This window comes from Petromyzon marinus, chromosome 56 (genome assembly GCF_048934315.1).
Source record: "Petromyzon marinus isolate PM22_M1 ecotype Great Lakes invasive population chromosome 56, UKy_Petmar_22M1.pri1.0, whole genome shotgun sequence".
Taxonomy (NCBI): Eukaryota; Metazoa; Chordata; class Hyperoartia; order Petromyzontiformes; family Petromyzontidae; genus Petromyzon; species Petromyzon marinus.
Window position 1 is genome coordinate 4,660,902 of NC_133722.1, and position 20,276 is coordinate 4,681,177.

Here is a 20,276-nt window from a genome sequence, read left to right on the forward strand (position 1 = left end):
GTGCCCCCTACTGTGCAACCTGCTGTGCTTTAGCCACCCGGCGCTCCGCTCGTTGTTCTGAGCGTCGCTCCTCCGCCCTCCGTTGTTGTTGGAGGACGACTGCCTCCAACTGCCCAGTAGCGTCCTTCACGAGCCTCCTCCACAGAGACCGATCTTGACACCCCTGGTACCAGTCATCGCAAGTCCACTCAGCTCCACGTCCTCCTGTACCACATCACTCCATCTCTTCTCTAGCGCGTGCCGCACCCATTTAGCCCCCTCGATCCGGCCGAATAAAAGCTGTTTCGGCATGCACACACACACCCACACACTCACACCCCCACACACCCCAAAGCACACACCCCCCCACCCCTACACACACACCCCCAAACACACACACACACACCCCCACATCCCCACACACCCCCACACCCCCCCCCCCCAAACACACACACACACCCCCACACACGCCCACACCCCCCCCCACACACACACCCCCCCCCACACACACACGCACACCCCAACACACAGACACACACCCGCACACCCCCCCACACACACCCCCCCACACACACCCCCCCACACACACACCCCCACACACACACCCCAACACACACACCCCAACACACACCCCCACACACACACCTCCACACACACACCTCCACACACACACCTCCACACACACACCCCCACACACACACCTCCACACACACACCTCCACACACACACCCCCTGCTCCACACGGGTGCACTTACGGGAGCCAAACGCACGCTCCGGAAAGATGGCAAAGCATTGCCAAGGGGGAGGGGATGGGGGTAGGACTGCACGATTTGGGGAAAATATCTAATTGCGATTTCTCTGACAGATATTGCGATTGCGATTTGATTTGCGATTACATTTTTTGAAGTCAAGCTTCAGTACAATGTTCACTATGTAATAGATTTAAAACATGTGATGGAGTATTGCCACGTGACACCATCAAAATATGAACTATATTCTAATGCAAGGATGAGAACTTAAAATATTTTAATTGCTTCCGACATTTATTTATTAAAATATATTAATTGAAATAGAACAATCAAATATAGAACAATTGTTAAGTTAAATTAATAAAGTTATAATAATGATAGCAAAAATAAAACAATTCCAATAAGACAGTTATAGGACTTTTCAAATCGCAAAAAAAAAAATCGCAGCCTTTGCGATTTGCTAATCGCATTGTTTCAAACTGAGATTCATCGATTTGAAATCGATTAATAGTTCAGCCCTAGTACATGGCCCCCTCCTTCAGGACGAGCCGTGAGACTCGCGGACGCTTCCACGTTGTTGATGTTGGTGGTTGGTGGTTGTCGTTGTTTTGTTGTTCTCTGTTGCTGGTGGTGATTGTTGCTGTTACTGGCAAGAAGGAGTTGTTGGCTCGGGGTTGGGGACTCTACGAGCAGCACTGCGCAACATCCATCGCAACTCCCCCCCCCCCCCATCCCCTCACTTAGCGCGTCGTTAGCGGGGATGATGTTAAACAGCGGCGTGTTTAGGGGCCGGCGTCATTCGTGGGGCTGTGGGGGGGGGGGGGGTGAAGAGGGGTGAAGGGGTGAAGAGGTGGAGGGGTGAAGCGGAGTGAGGATCGGTTAAGAGGGGGTGGAAAGTGAAGCAAGCCTCGTCTCCGAGATGAGCTCTCACCGTCCGCCTTCCCCAACTCTCGCTCCCTCCATCGCTCAGAGTCTCCGCTCACTCTCTCCTTTCTCCGCTCACTCTCTCCATCCGCTTCCTCCATCCGCTCCCTCCATCCGCTCACTCTCTCCATCCGCTCCCTCCATCCGCTCCCTCCATCCGCTCCCTCCACCCGCTCCCTCCATCCGCTCCCTCCACCCGCTCCCTCCATCCGCTCCCTCCATCCCCTCCCTCCACCCCCTCCCTCCATTCGCTCCGTCCATCCGCTCCCTCCATCCGCTCCCTCCATCCCCTACCTCCACCCCCTCCCTCCATCCGCTCCCTCCATCCCCTCCCTCCATTCGCTCCGTCCATCAGCTCCCACTCTCCTCTGCTCCCACTCTCCCTCTCTCCTCTCCCGCCCTCATTGTTAACGATGTGCGGCAGCACAACATTACGAGGTCAATTTTACACTTCACTACGCGGGTCCCGGCATTGCACATCGCACATCTCTCTGTGATTACCCCCCCCCTCCCCAACCACAGACTGAGGCTACAGAATCCGTCAAACCAACCCACCCACACACCACAAAATGTAACCGGAATTGACCAAACAACCGAATATTGTAATTGTGGGGATTCAAAGACAACGACAAAGACTACCCCCCCCCCCTACCCCGTATAGCCTCGCAGACTGTAGGGGCAAGTGCTGTTAGCGAGCACCTATGCAGGCCGGAACGGCACACGAGGGGGTGGGTGGGTGGCCAGCACCACGCCCGGCCGCCTTCGTCTCCCCGGTGGCGATGTTTACACACCCGGTGCTCATTTGAGGCCGAGTCGACCTAGGGGAGACCCAGGGCCGGTTCAGATAATCCGTCACTGGTTTTTGGGTCTAGAGCGGGGACTCGAACTCGGCTCTCCAGATTCGTAGCGCGGCGCGAGAACCGCAGCACCGCCGCTCCTCGTTGGGCATCACGCAACACAGCAGCACAGCAACACAGCACAGCAGCAACACACAGCAACAACACAGCAACACAGCAGCAACAACACAGCACAGCAGCAACACAGCAGCAACACAGCTACACAGCACAGCAGCAACACAGCAACAACACAGCAGCACAGCAACACAACACAGCAACACAGCAGCAAAACAGCAGCAACGCAGCAGCACAGCAGCAACACAGCAGCAACACAGCAGCAACACAGCAACACAGCACAGCAACACAGCACAGCAACACAACACAGCAGCAACACAGCAGCAGCACAGCACAGCAACAACACAGCAACACAGCACAGCAGCAACACAGCAGCAACACAGCACAGTAGCAACACAGCACAGTAGCAACACAGCAGCAACACAGCAGCAATACAGCACAGCAGCAACACAGCAGCAACACAGCACAGCAGCACAGCACAGCAGCAACACAGCAACACAGCACAGTAGCAACACAGCACAGCAGCAACACAGCAACACAGCACAGCAGCAACACAGCACAACAGCACAGCACAGCAGCACAGCGCAGCAGCAACACAGCACGACAGCAACACAGCACAGCAGTAATACAGCACAGCAGCACCACCGCAGCACAGCAGCACCACCGCAGCACGACAGCACCACCGCAGCACGACAGCACCACCGCAGCACGACAGCACCATCGCCCGCTTCCCCCCCGGGCTCACAAGCAGCAGCGCAATAATTAAACCGGCCACGTCTCGGCAGAGTTTCCGATCGAAGCCCGCTGCACCTCGACGACAACAACGAAGTCAACATCGGCCGTCGTCTGTAAAGACTCCACCCCCCCCCCCCCCCCATCATCATCACCACGGCAAATGTGGCACTGTCGCTACCGGCTCCGAGGTGATCGCCAACGGGCCCCCCCCCCAACCCCAACCCCAACTTGAGCAGAGCACGAAATTCTCCGACGTCTTTCCACTCGAGCGGCTTATTTTTGCTTTTGCGTTTTCGGCCTCTCATGAGCAGTCGGGGGGGGGGGTGGTGGTGGTGGTGCAACAATCCACACGCGGGGCGTAGGGACAGGCCACGTCCACTGTCCCCGCTCATCCCAGGCGGCTTCCACCAACCCCTCCCCCGCCCCGCAGCCCCCTCCCTCTGCACCCCCCCCCACCACCACCATCACCCCCCCACCCCCCTTCTGGCTGACGTGGCCGGTTTGGCGGTGATTAATTCGGCTTTTAAAAATAGATCTGCCAGGCGCGGCTGCGACGGTGGAAGGGGTCGATGCGCCGAGACTAGCGTTGTCTTATTTACATCCACGGCGTTTCCACCCCCCACCCTGCTCCCCCCCCCCCTGCTCCCTCCCCCCTCCCCCTGCTCCCTCCCCGCGTGTCCCGTCAGCTGTCGCGCTGCCAACGGAGGGGGTGGCGGGGGGTGGGACAGCGCCCCCACGTTTGTTATTTCGTACACAGCTTCGTCGTTGTTATTATTATTGTTGTTCTTTTTATTATTATTATTAGCATCAAATATGTACGGGAGGTGGGGGCCGCAGTCTCACTGCAAGTGTCCCGCGGGGATGGCAAGCGGCTGCCCAGCGGACGGAGTTCCCAGAGAGGGTGGTTTTTGGTCTCCTCTTCCACGCGTTGGGCCGGCGTGCCAAGGGAGCCCCGACTACTCACCCCACCACCCGAAACGCGACCTGCTCGAGGAACAGAAGAGCGAGAGGGTTGTGCGGTGAGTGGGGAGCTCAAAATAAACTCGCCCACTATTGCTTCAGCTACCGTGCCGGGGGATGGAATCGAAGCGGTGACTTCTGGATTGCAGGTCCAGTCCGCTTGCGTGCAAGGGGGCAGGGGAGGGGTGATGATGGCTCTGTGGGAGCGGTGGCGCAGCGGTTAGCACACTGCGTTACGGACCCGGCGACCTGGATTCGTCTTTCTGCAGTCACGAAAGCTTCAAATCAAGTTTGACCTGAATTCGATTTGCGCTCAGGGCCAACGTCGGCGACGAACATCTAAACCGGTCCTGGGACCTCTCTCGAAAGGTGGACAGAGGGCCTCCTTAAATTTAGCACCTGGGGAGACAAAGGCGGCAGGGCGTGGTGGCCAGCCACGCGCGCACGTCGCGCGCGTGGCTGGCCTTGCACGGGTGCCATGTCACTGACGGCACTTACCCCCACAGGCCTGGTGAGGCTACACGGGGGATCTTTGCCTTTGTAGCCGTCGCCAAGAGACGCCTGAGTGAGGAGTGTTTATGAACACGCCGCGTGACGGCCAGAGGCTACGAAGGGCTGCGCGTGCACGTATGTGTGTGTGTACGCGTGCACGTGCGTGTGTTTGTGTGTACGCGTGCACGTGCGTGTATGTGTGTGTACGCGTGCACGTGCGCGCTCGTGCACGTGTGTGTATGTGTGCGCGTGGCCGCATCAGTGTGTGTGTGTGTTTCCGTGTAGGTGTGCGTGTGGGTGTGTAAGTCTGTGTGTGCGTGTGTGCACGTGTGCACGTGCACGCGCGCACACGTGTGTGTATGTATGCACGTGGTCGTATCAGTGTGTGCGTATTTCCGTGTGAGTGTGTAAGTCTGTGTGTGTGTGTACACGTGGCTGTTGCATTGTGTGTGTGTTTCCGTGTGAGTGTGAGTGTGTAAGTCTGTGTGCCTGTGTGGGTGTATAATTGTATGTGGGGAGCGGTGGCGCAGCGGTTAGGCGAGCGCGCTGCGCTACCAACTCCGGTGAGCCGAGTTCAATTCCCGCTCGCGGTTCCCAAAAGCGGTGACGATTGATCTGAACCGGTCCTGGGCATCCCCTAGGTACACTCGGCCTCCAACGAGTAACCCGGTGCGATGCGTAAACATCGCCACGTGGGAGACAAAGGCGGCCGGGCGTGGTGCTGGCCACCCACCCCCTCGTGTGCCGTAATCGGCCGTCGTAGGTGCTACTCGCTAACAGCACTTGCCCCAACAGTCTATTAAGGCTATATGGGGGGGGGGGTGGTCTTTGTCTTTGTTAACATTTGCATGTAAGTCTGCGTGTGCGTGTCTGTGTGCGTGCCACTTTGTTCGAAGCGCCTGCAATTTGGCCAGGCGTCTATTGGGGATCGGATTCGTGCTGGGGGGTCGGATCCTTATTTAGGATCGAATCCGTACTGGGGGGTCGGATCCGTGCTGGGGATCGGATCTGTACTGGGATCCGATCCGAATTGGGGATCGGATCCGTACTGGGATCGGATCCGTACTGGGATCGGATCCGTGCTGGGGGGCCGGATCCAACCCCCCCCCCCCCCCACCGATAATCACTCGAGCGTCCTTATTGCGGATTCCGCCTGCAGAGACTTGCACGGGCGGTTTTCTTTTATAACTGGACGCTAATGCATAATTAACACCCAATTACTGGTATTGTTGGTAAGTAAACCATTTAATCTATTATTCACGAGCCCGCACTAGCACGCGCCTGCGCTAATGCATTTACTATGCAAATGTTATGCAAATACGTGGGTTGGGGGGGGAGGATAGAGTGCGGAGTGATGGTGGGGAGAGTGGTGGGGAGGGTGGGAGTGATGATGGGGAAGGTGGTAGGGAGGGTGGGAGTGATGGTGGGGAGGGTGGTGGGGAGGGGGAGGGTGGTTTAGGGGAGGGTGGGGGTGATGGTGGGGAGGATGGTGGGGAGTGTGGTGGGGAGGGTGGGAGCGATGGTGGGGAGGGTGGGAGCGATGGTGGGGAGGGTGGGAGCGATGGTGGGGAGGGTGGGAGCGATGGTGGGGTGGGAGCGATGGTGGGGAGGGTGATGGGGAGGGTGGGAGTGAAGGTGGGGAGGGTGGCAGTGATGGTGGGGAGGATGGTGGGGAGGGTGGGAGTGATGGTGGGGAGGGTGGGAGTGATGGTGGGGAGGGTGGGAGTAATGGTGGGGAGGGTGGGAGCGATGGTGGGGAGGGTGGGAGCGATGGTGGGGAGGGTGGGAGCGATGGTGGGGTGGGTGGGAGCGATGGTGGGGAGGGTGATGGGGAGGATGGGAGTGAAGGTGGGGAGGGTGGTGGGGAGGGTGGTGGGGAGGGTGGCAGTGATGGTGGGGAGGGTGGTGGGGAGGATGTTGGGGAGGGTGGCAGTGATGGTGGGGAGGGTGGTGGGGAGGGTGGCAGTGATGGTGGGGAGAGCGGGCATTGGACGGGAGGGGGTGCCCTCATTACGCGCGTGATTAATGCTCGCCGCGATGGTGATGGATGGTGATGGATGGGTGAGTCCATCACGATCGATGGGGTGCGGTGGTGCAGATGGGGAGGATGGTAACGACACGGGTGATGGATGATGAATGTTGATTAATTGATGATAATGATGATACACGGATGATTCGTGTTGACAAACAATAATTAATAAATTAATTGATGATGATGATGCATTTTCTGCTGCTGCTGATGACGATGATGATCAAGCCGTAGTGTTGCTTATGATCTTCTATTGCTGATGCTGATGATGCTGACGATGACGCTGATGTGGATGGCGACGATGACACTGATGATCCTGATGCTGCTGATGATGCTGCTGATGATGCTGCTGCTGCTGATGATGATGCTCATGCTGACAATGATACTGCTGCTGATGCTGATGATAACGCTGATGCTGATGATCCTGATGCTGCTGCTGATGCTGCTGCTCATGTTGACGATCATGATGCTGATGCTGCTGCTCATGCTGACGATTGTGATGCTGATGATGATGATGCTGCTGCTGCTGATGCTGCTGCTCATGTTGGCGATGATGCTGATGATGTCGATGATGATGCGGATTGACTCTGGCAGGCTGTGGAGTGCGTGGAGCCCCCTGAACGCGCGATCCTGGAGACCCCGACCCTAGCCCCTCACCCCCCTTCTACTGGGGGGGGGAGGAGATGAGGGAGGTGGTGGCGAGTTCTGCCCTGGACTCAGAGAGGACGAGAGGAGACAGAATGTAGAGGCAGAAGGAGAGAGGGGAGAGAGAGAAGGGAGAGACAGATGGAGGAGAGAGAGAGAGACGGATGAAGATGACGAGGGAAAGAGAGATGGCGCTGTTGAGGTGGAGGAGGATGACGAGCACGAGGGATGATGATGATGATGTTGATGATCACGGTGAAGTCGAAGAAGGGGGGGATGATGATGACGATCATCATCGTTGTGAAGTTGAAGATGGGAAGGATGTTGATGATCACGGTGAAGTTGAAGAAGGGAGGGATGATGATGACGATCATCACCACTGTTAAGTTGAAGAAGGGAGTGATGATGATGATGACGATCATCGTCATGGTGAAGTTGAAGAAGGGAGGGATGATGATGACGATCATCGTCATGGTGAAGTTGAAGAAGGGAGGGATGATGATGATGACGATCATCGTCATGGTGAAGTTGAAGAAGGGAGTGATGATGATGATGACGATCATCGTCACGGTGAAGTTGAAGAAGGGAGGGATAATGATGACGATGATGCAATAAGTCCCTGGTTGGAGACGAAGCCGAGCGAGATCTCACGGAGAAAGTGGAGGAGGATTGGGAAGAGGAGTTAAAGTTGATTTTGTGCAACCAGGGTGCGAACTCAAGAGACCAGGACAGAGAAGTCTCATTCAGCCACGGGTGACCTGGGTCAGCGCATTGACAAACGCGATCAGAACAAAACCAGCCAGGCTGGGAGTGTGGGGGGGTGGAGGAAGGGGGTGACGTGAACGTCGGGACGACACGAGAGGCCAACATTGGCGATCGGTGAGTCTAGAGGATACGAGACCTCAGCGCGTGGGCTCAGTGTGTCAGTGGGGGGTGAGGGGTGGGGGGGTTGTTCCCACGGCCCCCCTCCCCTCGCTCCAGGGACGTTAATCTCCATTTGTTCCGTGCGTTCTGTTCCCGGCGCTCGCATCGATCCGGCGCCGGGCCGCTCTCCGCGCCGGGTTTATGCGATCGCCGCTGCCCGCATCGATCTCGCGAGGCGCGCATTTACACGCAGACACCACAGATAAAGAGAGGGGGTGGGAGGAGGCGGAAGGGGGGGGGGGGGTGCAGATAGAGACACAGAATGAGTGGTGTAGATAGAGACGCACAGAGAGAGACAGAGAGTGGTACAGGTAGAGACAGAGACAGAGACAGACAGAGAGTGGTGCAGGTAGAGAGACAGAGAGAGACAGAGAGAGAGTGGTGCAGGTAGAGAGACAGAGAGAGACAGAGAGAGAGAGGTGCAGATAGAGACAGAGAGAGAGAGAGAGAGACAGAGAGAGACAGAGAGAGAGTGAGTGGTGCAGATAGAGACAGAGACAGACAAAGAGTGGTGCAGGCAGAGACAGAGAGACAGAGAGAGATACACAGAGAGAGAGACAGAGAGTGAGAGTGAGTGGTGCAGATAGAGACAGAGACAGAGAGAGACAGAGAGTGGTGCAGATAGAGACAGAGACAGACAGAGAGTGAGTGGTGCAGATAGAGACAGAGACGGAGAGAGATACACAGAGAGAGACAGAGAGAGTGAGTGAGTGGTGCAGATAGAGACAGAGAGAGTGAGTGAGTGGTGCAGATAGAGACAGAGACAGACAAAGAGTGGTGCAGGCAGAGACAGAGAGAGAGAGAGAGATACACAGAGAGAGAGACAGAGAGTGAGAGTGAGTGGTGCAGATAGAGACAGAGACAGAGAGAGACAGAGAGTGGTGCAGATAGAGACAGAGACAGACAGAGAGTGAGTGGTGCAGATAGAGACAGAGACGGAGAGAGATACACAGAGAGAGACAGAGAGAGTGAGTGAGTGGTGCAGATAGAGACAGAGAGAGACAAAGAGTGGTGCAGGCAGAGACAGAGAGACAGAGAGAGACACACAGAGAGAGACAGATAGTGAGAGTGAGTGGTGCAGATAGGCACATAGACAGAGAGTGAGAGTGAGTGGTGCAGATAGAGACAGAGAGAGACAGAGAGTGGTGCAGGTAGAAACAGAGCGTGAGAGAAAGAGAGAGAGACACAGAGAGTGAGAGAGTGCTGCAGGCAGAGAAAGGAGAGAGTGTTGCAGGCAGAGACAGGAGAGAGTGTTGCAGGCAGAGACAGGAGAGAGTGTTGCAGGCAGAGACAGGAGAGAGACACAGAGAGAGAGAGTGATGGGTGCAGAGATAGAGAGAAACGGAGACAACGAGAGAGAGAGAGAGGGACGCTCTCTCCACACGCGCACACACAGAACGAGTTACACACACGTGGAGCAAGACGTGAGAGAGCGCGCAAAGGATGAAAGGGGTGGACACGCGCGCGCTTGGAATTGCATTCAGGGGCAGGGAGCGGAGTGCGCAGACCAGGGGGCAACGCGGCAGGTCCGAGACTTCATCCCGAAGGGTTCCATGAACGTGAGCGGGCCTGGGGCTGGTGGAGACCACGGTCGAGACGAATCACGGAGCGGCAGCCTAAAGGGGATGGAGCGCGTGCCCGGAAGGCCTCAGTAGGAGGGGGACGTTCACGTGGAGGATGTACGAGGAACTTGTTTCGCGCCGTACGTAGCCGACCGTGCAGGTCGCGAGACGGCGGTGGTGGCGATGATGATGATGATATAGGAGGGTACTCTGATGACAATGTGGAGGAAGAGATGATGATTTGGAGGTGGGGGGTTGTGTGGGTGAGGAGGATGAGGATGGAAGAGGAGGAGGAGGCGCTGATGACGATGTGGAGCAAGGGGTGGCATGGATAGGCACGGGAAGAAGGGGGACGAGAGAATTTCCCCACGTACTGGCGGCGGAGTGGGGGGTGTGTGGGGGGGGGGTGTGGGGGTTGTGGGGGGGGGTGTGGGGGTTGTGGGGGGGGGCGTCATCACAAGGGGGCTTTTCCAGGCACCGCGTTGAGGAGGGGTGGCGAGGTGGTAGCTGGGGGTGTCCCGCATCTTAATCCCTAATTGTGGAAGCGCGGCCCGGGCGTGCGGAGCTAATGAGGCGAGGCGCCGCTAATTGGGTCGGGAGACGAGGGACGGCGCCACGTGGGATCCACAGGGACGCCATTAGCGTCGCGACGCTCCACGCGAGAGAAAGACGTCGTGACCAGAGAGACGTCATCGGTGTCTCTATAAAGACGTCATTGGCGTCTCTGTAGAGGCGTCGTCGGTGTCTCTGTAGAGGCGTCGGTGTCTCTATAGAGACGTCATCAGTGTCTCTATAAAGACGTCATCGGCGTCTCTGTAGATACTATTGAGGCGTCGTCAGTGCCTCTATAGAGACGTCATTGGTGTCTCTGTAGAGACGTCATCGGCGTCTCTAATTGAGACGTCATCGGTGTCTCTGTAGAGACGTCATCGGTGTCTCTGTAGAGACGTCATCGGTGTCTCTATAGAGGCATCGTCAGTGTCTCTGTAGAGACGTCATCGGCGTCTCTATAGAGACGTCATCGGCGTCTTTACAGAGACGTCATCGGCATCTCTAATTGAGACGTCATCAGTGTCTCTGTAGAGACGTCATTGGTGTCTCTGTAGAGACGTCATCGGTGTCTCTATAGAGGCGTCGTCGGTGTTTCTAATTGAGACGTCATCGGTGTCTCTGTACAAACTTCGTCGGTGTCTCTCTACAGACGTCATCGGTGTCTCTATAGAGGCGTCGTCAGTGTCTCTGTAGAGACTTCATCGGCGTCTCTATAGAGACGTCATCGGCGTCTTTATAGAGACGTCATCGGTGTCTCTATGAAGACGTCATCGGTATTTCTGCAGAGACGTCATTGGTGTCTCTAATTGAGACGTCATCGGCGTCTCTATAGAGACGTCATCGGCGTCTCTATAGAGACGTCATCGGCGTCTCTATAGAGACGTCATCGGCGTCTCTATAGAGACGTCATCGGCGTCTCTATAGAGACGTCATCGGTGTCTCTATGAAGATGTCATTGGTGTCTCTGTAGAGACGTCATCGGTGTCTCTAATTGAGACGTCATCGGTGTCTCCATAGAGACGGCATCGGTGTCTCTATAAAGACGTCATGGGTGTCTCTATAGAGACGTCATCGGTGTCTCTGTAGAGACGTCATCGGTGTCTCTATAAAGACGTCATCGGTGTCTCTATAGAGACGTCGTCAGTGTCTCTATAGAGACGTCATCGGTGTCTCTGTAGAGACGTCGTCGGTGTCTCTGTAGAGACGTCATCGGTGTCTCTATAAAGACGTCATTGGTGTCTCTATAGAGACGTCATCAGTGTCTCTATAAAGACGTCATCGGTGTCTCTATAGAGACGTCATCAGTGTCTCTATAGAGACGTCATCGCCGTCTCTATAGAGACGTCATCGGTGTCTCTATAGAGACGTCATCGGCGTCTCTGTAGAGGCGTCATTGGTGTCTCTAGAGACGTCATCGGTGTCTCTATATAGACGTCATCGGTGTCTCTGTAGAGGCGTCATCGATGTCTCTATAGAGACGTCATCAGTGTCTCTATAGAGACGTCATCGGTGTCTCTATAGAGACGTCATCGGCATCTCTAGAGAGACGTCATCAGTGTCTCTATAGAGGCCTCATCGGTGTCTCTATAGAGACGTCATCGGTGTCTCTATAGAGACCTCATCGGTGTCTCTGTAGAGATGTCATCGGCGTCTTTATAGAGACGTCATCGGCGTCTCTATAGAGACGTCATCGGTGTCTCTGTAGAGACGTCATCGGCGTCTCTATAGAAACGTCGTCGGTGTCTCTATAGAGGCGTCATCGATGTCTCTATAGAGACGTCATCGGCGTCTCTAGAGAGACGTCATCGGTGTCTCTATAGAGACGTCATCGGCGTCTCTATAGAGACGTCATCGGCGTCTCTAGAGAGACGTCATCGGTGTCTCTGTAGAGACGTAATCGGTGTCTCTGTAGAAGCGTCATCGATGTCTCTGTAGAGACGTCATTGATGTCTCTGTAGAGACGTCATCAGTGTCTCTATAGAGAAGTCATCGCCGTCTCTATAGAGACGTCATCGGTGTCTCTATAGAGACGTCATCGGCTTCTCTATAGAAACGTCATCGGTGTCTTTATAGAGACGTCATCGGCGTCTCTATAGAAACGTCATCGGCGTCTCTGTAGAGGCGTCATCGGCGTCTCTGTAGAGACGTCATCGGCGTCTCTATAGAAACGTCATCGGCGTCTCTGTAAAGACGTCATCGGTGTCTCTGTAGAGACGTCATCGGTGTCTCTGTAGATACGTCATCGGTGTCTCTGTAGAGACGTCATCGGTGTCTCTGCCGAGGCGTCATTGGTGTCTCTATAGAGACGTCATCGGTGTCTCTGTAGAGACGTCATCAGTGTCTCTGTCGAGGCGTCATTGGTGTCTCTGTAGAGACGTCATCAGTGTCTCTATAGAGACGTCATCGGTGTCTCTGTAAAGACGTCATCGGCGTCTCTATAGAAACGTCATCGGCGTCTCTATAGAAACGTCATCGGCGTCTCTGTAGAGGCGTCATTGTTGTCTCTGTAGAGGCGTCATCGGCGTCTCTATAGAAACGTCATCGGCGTCTCTGTAGAGACGTCGTCGGCGTCTCTATAGAGACGTCATAGGTGTCTCTGTAGAGGCGTCATCGGTGTCTCCGTAGAGACGTCATCGGTGTCTCTATTGAGAAGGGTGTCCCGTCTCGTTTTCACAGCGAGGGAGCGACCGTTCACATGCAGACACCTTCTCTGCATTCGCATGTTCGGCCGATATCGTTGCATTGATGTTGCAGCTGTGGCATTAAGCCAGAGAACCCGGAGCAAACGCATGCAGAGCAGAGGGATAACGCCAACAGAGAAAGGCGACTTAGTCCGGAATCGAACCCAGGTGCGTCAATCTGTGAGGCCCCTCCACTCGTGTAGCCCTCCACGACCTGATAATCGCCGTCTTAATCAATGCATGATGCGGATCATTTTCATAATCATGTCATCATCACGATCGCTATCATTGTCAACGCAGAAAATTGCAAGATCACATTGGTGATCAATGAATCATCATCATCACGATCGATACAGGATGATCACCACCACCACCTTTACCATCTTCACATCATTTCCGTACTTTGCCGCTCCAACACCTTCCATTACCACCTCCCTAACCCCCCTCACCATCTCACCGTCACCCCCCCTCCATCCCCGCAACTCCACCGCCTTCGTGAGGGAGGGGGGAGGCGGGGTGGTTGTGGGCGTGGGGCAGGGGGGGCAGGGGGGGCAGGGGGGGCAGGGGGGGCAGGGGGGGCAGGGGGGGCAGGGGGGGGTGATCCACATCGAGTCGCTGCTTCCCCGCCGAGTGCACGGTGCAAGGCTCTATTACGCGCTCCGTTATTCACGAAAATGTCACGGCTCCATCCACACGGCGCGGCGCTGCTCGATACGACAACGGGCGGATCGATAACACGGGGAGGGGGAGGGGGAGGGGGTGGGGGAGGGGGTGGGGAGGGCGGGGGGAGCCGCGTCCCTCCCTCCACTCCATCCCTCCCATCACTCCCATCACTCCCTCCCATCACTCCCTCCCATCACTCCCTCCCTCCCATCACTCCCTCCCTCCCATCACTCCCTCCCTCCCATCACTCCCTCCCTCCCATCACTCCCTCCCATCACTCCCTCCCTCTCATCACTCCCTCCCTCTCATCACTCCCTCCCTCTCATCACTCCCTCCCTCCCATCACTCCCTCCCTCCCATCACTCCCTCCCTCCCATCACTCCCTCCCTCTCATCACTCCCTCCCTCTCATCACTCCCTCCCTCCCATCACTCCCTCCCTCCCATCACTCCCTCCCATCACTCCCTCCCATCACTCCCTCCCATCACTCCATCCCTCCCTCCACTCCTTCCCTCTCATCACTCACTCCCTCCCATCCCTCCCTATCGCCGTGTTGTGTTGTTGTCGTTGTGTCGTTGTCGTTATTGTCGTTGTTGCGCCAAGAACGACGTCGCTCGTCCAGAAGGGGAGCGTCGACGCCTCGGCCCCGGACTCCATCATCGCGAGACGCTCGGCTCATCAATCATTCATCCATTCGTCTTCACGTCTGGCCACGGTTCTCTCCCCCCCACCACCACCACCGCCGTCCACCCACAACCTCCCCACCTCACCGAACCCGCCCACCCCCACCACCACCACCACCCCCCCACCACCCCACCCATCCACCCACCACGTCTCGCACGTCGCACGCCGTGGCTGCTGCCGGCGCGTTGACGATGGCTCATCTAGAGCGGCGCGCGTGGGTGGGGGAACGAGGAGTTCGTGATGAGGAGGGTGAGGAGGAGGGCGAGGAGGAGGGTGAGGAGGAGGGTGAGGAGGAGGGTGAGGAGGAGGAGGGTGAGGAGGAGGGTGACGAGGAGGGTGAGGAGGAGGGTGAGGAGGAGGAAGGTGAAGAGGAGGGTGAGGAGGAGGGTGAGGAGGAGGGTGAGGAGGGCGAGGAGGAGGAGGAGGAGGAGGGTGAGGAGGAGGAGGGTGAGGAGGAGGGTGAGGAGGAGGGTGAGGAGGAGGGTGAGGAGGAGGAGGGTGAGGAGGAGGAGGAGGGTGAGGAGGAGGGTGAGGAGGAGGGTGAGGAGGAGGAGGAGGGTGAGGAGGAGGGTGAGGTGGAGCCCTGAACGTGAGAAATCAGAGAACGAACGATGACCACACTAACCACGATAACCACGCTAACCACACTAACCACGATAACCACGCTAACCACACTAACCACGATAACCACGCTAACCACACGAACCACGATAACCACGCTAACCACACGAACCACGATAACCACACTAACCACACTAACCACGCTAACCACACTAACCACGATAACCACGCTAACCACACTAACCACGATAACCACGCTAACCACACGAACCACGATAACCACGCTAACCACACGAACCACGATAACCACACTAACCACACTAACCACGCTAACCACACTAACCACGATAACCACGCTAACCACACGAACCACGATAACCACACTAACCACACTAACCACACTAACCACGCTAACCACGATAACCACACTAACCACGATAACCACACTAACCACACTAACCACACTAACCACGATAACCACGCTAACCACGATAACCACGATAACCACACTAACCACGCTAACCACACTAACGACGATAACCACGCTAACCACACGAACCACGATAACCACACTAACCACGCTTACCACACTAACCACACTAACCACGCTAACCACACTAACCACGCTAACCACACTAACCACGCTAACCACACTAACCACGCTAACCACGATAACCACGCGAACCACGATAACCACACTAACCACGCTAACCACGATAACCACACTAACCACGATAACCACACTAACCACGCTAACCACGATAACCACACTAACCACGCTAACCACGATAACCACACTAACCACGATAACCACACTAACCACGCTAACCACACTAACCACACTAACCACGCTAACCACACTAACCACGCTAACCACGATAACCACACTAACCACACTAACCACACTAACCACATTAACCACGATAACCACACTAACCACGCAAACCACACTAACCACGCTAACCACGCTAACCACACGAACCACGATAACCACACTAACCACGCTAACCACGCTAACCACACGAACCACGATAACCACACGAACCACGATAACCACACGAACCACGATAACCACACGAACCACGATAACCACACGAACCACACTAACCACACTAACCACGCTAACCACACTAACCACGCAAACCACGCTAATCACACTAACCACGCTATCCACGCTAACCACGATAACCACACTAACCACGCTAACCACACTAACCACGATAACCACACTAACCACACTAACCACGCTAATCACGCTAATCACGATAACCACGCTAACCACACTAACCACACTAAACACGATAACCACGCTAACCACACTAACCACGATGACCACACTAACCACGCTAACCACGATAACCACACTAACCACGACAACCACACTAACCACGACAACCACGCTAACCACACTAACCACACTAACCACGCTAACCACACTAATCACGCTAATCACGCTAACCACGATAACCACACTAACCACACTAACCACGCTAACCACGCTAACCACACTAACCACGATAACCACGCTAACCACGCTAACCACGATAACCACGATAACAATGATAACCACACTAACCACGATAACCACGCTAACCACGATAACCACGCTAACCACACTAACCACACGAACCACACGAACCACACGAACCACACTAACCACGATAACCACACTAACCACGCTAACCACGCTAACCACACTAACCACGAAAACCGCACTAACCACGCTAACCACACTAACCACGATAACCACACTAACCACACTAAACACACTAAACACGATAACCACGCTAACCACACTAACCACGATAACCACACTAACCACGCTAACCACGATAACTACACTAACCACACTAACCACGCTAACCACGATAACCACACTAACCACGCTAACCACACTAACCACGACAACCACACTAACCACGACAACCACGCTAACAACACTAACCACGCTAACCACACTAACCACGCTAACCACGCTAACCACGCTAATCACGCTAATCACGCTAACCACGCTAACCACGATAACCACGATAACCACGCTAACCACGCTAACCACGATAACCACACTAACCACGATAACCACGCTAACCACGCTAACCACACTAACCACACTAACCACGCTAACCACACTAACCACGCTAACCACACTAACCACGATGACCACACTAACCACACTAACCACGCTAACCACACTAACCACGATAACCACGCTAACCACGCTAACCACGCTAACCACGATAACAACGATAACCACACTAACCACGATAACCACGATAACCACGATAACCACACTAACCACGCTAACCACACTAACCACGATAACCACGATAACCACGCTAACCACACCAACCACACTAACCACGATAACCACACTAACCACGCTAACCACGCTAACCACACTAACCACACTAACCACGATAACTACACTAACCACGATAACCACACTAACCACGCCAACCACGCTAACCACACTGACCACGATAACCACGATAACCACACTAACCACGATAACCACACTAACCACGATAACCACACTAACCACGCTAACCACACTAACCACACTAACCACACTAACCACGCTTACCACGATAACCACGATAACCACACTAACCACGCTAACCACACTAACCACACTAACCACGCTAACCACGCTTACCACACTAACCACGATAACCACGCTAACCACGATAACCACGATAACCACGCTAACCACGATAACCACGATAACCACACTAACCACGCTAACCACACTAACCACACTAACCACGCTAACCACACTAACCACGATAACCACGCTAACCACACTAACCACGCTTACCACACTAACCACACTAACCACACTAACCACGCTTACCACACTAACCACGATAACCACGCTAACCACGATAACCACACTAACCACACTAACCACGCTAACCACGCTAACCACCCAACGCAGCCAATGAAAGCTGAGCCTTCACCTACCACATTGCCACCGTGATGAACACCAGCGATGCAAGCACATCATCATCATTGCTCTCGGGTCGATAAATCGAGTACCAGTGTGTGAGCAATACAATTTGTAAACATGACCATCCTCTTGGACATACTAAATCACTATGTCGTCGCCGTCATAGTAACGTGGAATGTGCAACCCTCACTTTGGTCACGAGCACAGGTGGTGGTAACAGGTGAAGGGGGGTGGGGAACAGCTGCGTGTTTAGTGACCCAAGGTCAAGGTCACACACCAAAGGTCATTCCATTTCACAAACGACGACTATAACCATCGATCAGCCAATGTCATTATAGTTTCATGCGCACCTTATACAAAGGTCGCCCGTGCAGCCAACACAGGCCGCTGGGGCAAGTGCTGTTAGCGAGCATTTGTGAAGAGCAACACGGAACGTGATGTGGGTGGGATGATCATCACGACCAGCCGCCTTTGTCTCCCCAGTGCTGATGTTTACAGGCCCCATCAGACGCTCATTTGAGACCGAGTGGTCCTCTCGGGAAAACCCAGGACCCGGTTCGGGTTTTCGTAAGATATTGGCTGTGAGCGGGAGTCGAACTCGGGTCGCTGGGTTCGAAGCGCAGTGGGCTAACACCACTAGACTACCGCTCCCCTCCGCCTACACACGCCTACACACACACACCTTCACACACCTACACACACCTTCACACACCTACACACACACCTACACACACACCTACACACACACCTACCTACACACACGCCTACACACCTACACACGCGCACACAGCTACACACACCTACACACACAAAAGACACGCGAACATATATCACATGCACATTCTCAAACACACACACACTCACGTAGAAGCTTACAAAGAGACAAAGGTGGCTTGTATAGCCTAAATAACCTGTTGGGGAAAGTGCTGGTAAGTGAGCGCCTATGAAGGCCGGCACAGCAAACGAGGGGGTGGGTGGTCAACACCACGCCCGGCCGCCTTTGTCTCCCTAATGGCGATGTTTACAAACAACACCAGGTAGTCAACTGAGGCTGAGTCGATACAGATACAAAGACGCAAGCACCCTCATGGATACCCAGGTACACACACAGGTACATACACACACAGGTACACGTGCACACACACACACAGGTACACACACACAGGTACACGCACACAGGTACACGCACACACACACAGTCACACACACACAGAGTCACTGTCTCACACACACACACACACAGTCACTGTCTCACGCACACACACACAGGTACACACACACACAGGTACACACACACACAGGTACACACACACAGGTACACACACACAGGTACACACACAAATATCTCCCGTATAGCCTTAACAGACTGTCGGGGCAAGTGCTGTTAGCGAGCACCGATTAAGGACGGCACGGCACACACGAGGGGGTGGGTGGCCAACACCACGCCCGGTCGCCTTTGTCTCCCCAGTGGCGATGTTTACACATCGCACGAGGCTGAGTCGACCTAGGGGAGGCCCAGGACCGGTTCAGATAATCGTCACTGGTGTTGGCCGCGAGCGGGAATCGAACACTCGCAAAGATACAAAGATATACTGTATAGCCTTCACAGACTGCTGGGGCAAGTGCTGTTATCCAGTAGCAACACACAGATACACACACACACACGTCCTCTCCCTCTCACGCACACAAAGATCCCCCGTACAGCCTTAACAAACTGTTGGGGCAAGTGCTGTTAGCTGGTAGCAAGACACACACACACACGCGCCCTCTTTCTCTCACACACACACAGGATTCAGGTACACGCGCACGCACATTCTTATATAAATCTGCCGTGGGCGGGTTCTCAGGCGGCGCAGGTATTTATAGTGGGGCAAGTTCAACAACACGGCCCCCACTGCACACACACACACACACCAGCAGCACGCGACAACCGCGCCGCCACCGCTCCCCCCACCCACCATCCCACCCACCCACCAACGCACCACCCACCAACGCACCACCCACCAACGCACCACCAACCCACCACCACCCACCACCCCACCCACCAACGCACCACCCACCAACGCACCACCACCCCACTCACCAACCCACCACCCCACCCACCAACCCACCACCACACTCACCAACCCACCACCCCACCCACCAACCCACCAACCCCCCACCCACTACCCCACCCACCAACCCACCACTCCACCCACCAACCCACCACCCCACTCACCAAACCACTACCCACCCACCAACCAACCCACCAACCCCCCACCCACCACCCCACCCAC

The 20,276-nt window shown here is 55.2% G+C and overlaps 1 protein-coding gene across 1 annotated transcript in view; it reads right to left on the bottom strand.

Moving 5' to 3' along the window:
* Positions 1-20,276, bottom strand: part of LOC116954713 (uncharacterized) — a 173,394-nt gene that overhangs the window by 70,875 nt on the left and 82,243 nt on the right. The window contains exon 7 of the mRNA XM_076052422.1: positions 7,679-8,043. Within this exon, the coding sequence (XP_075908537.1) occupies positions 7,679-8,043 (365 nt within the window). The remainder of the gene's footprint in view (positions 1-7,678; positions 8,044-20,276) is intronic.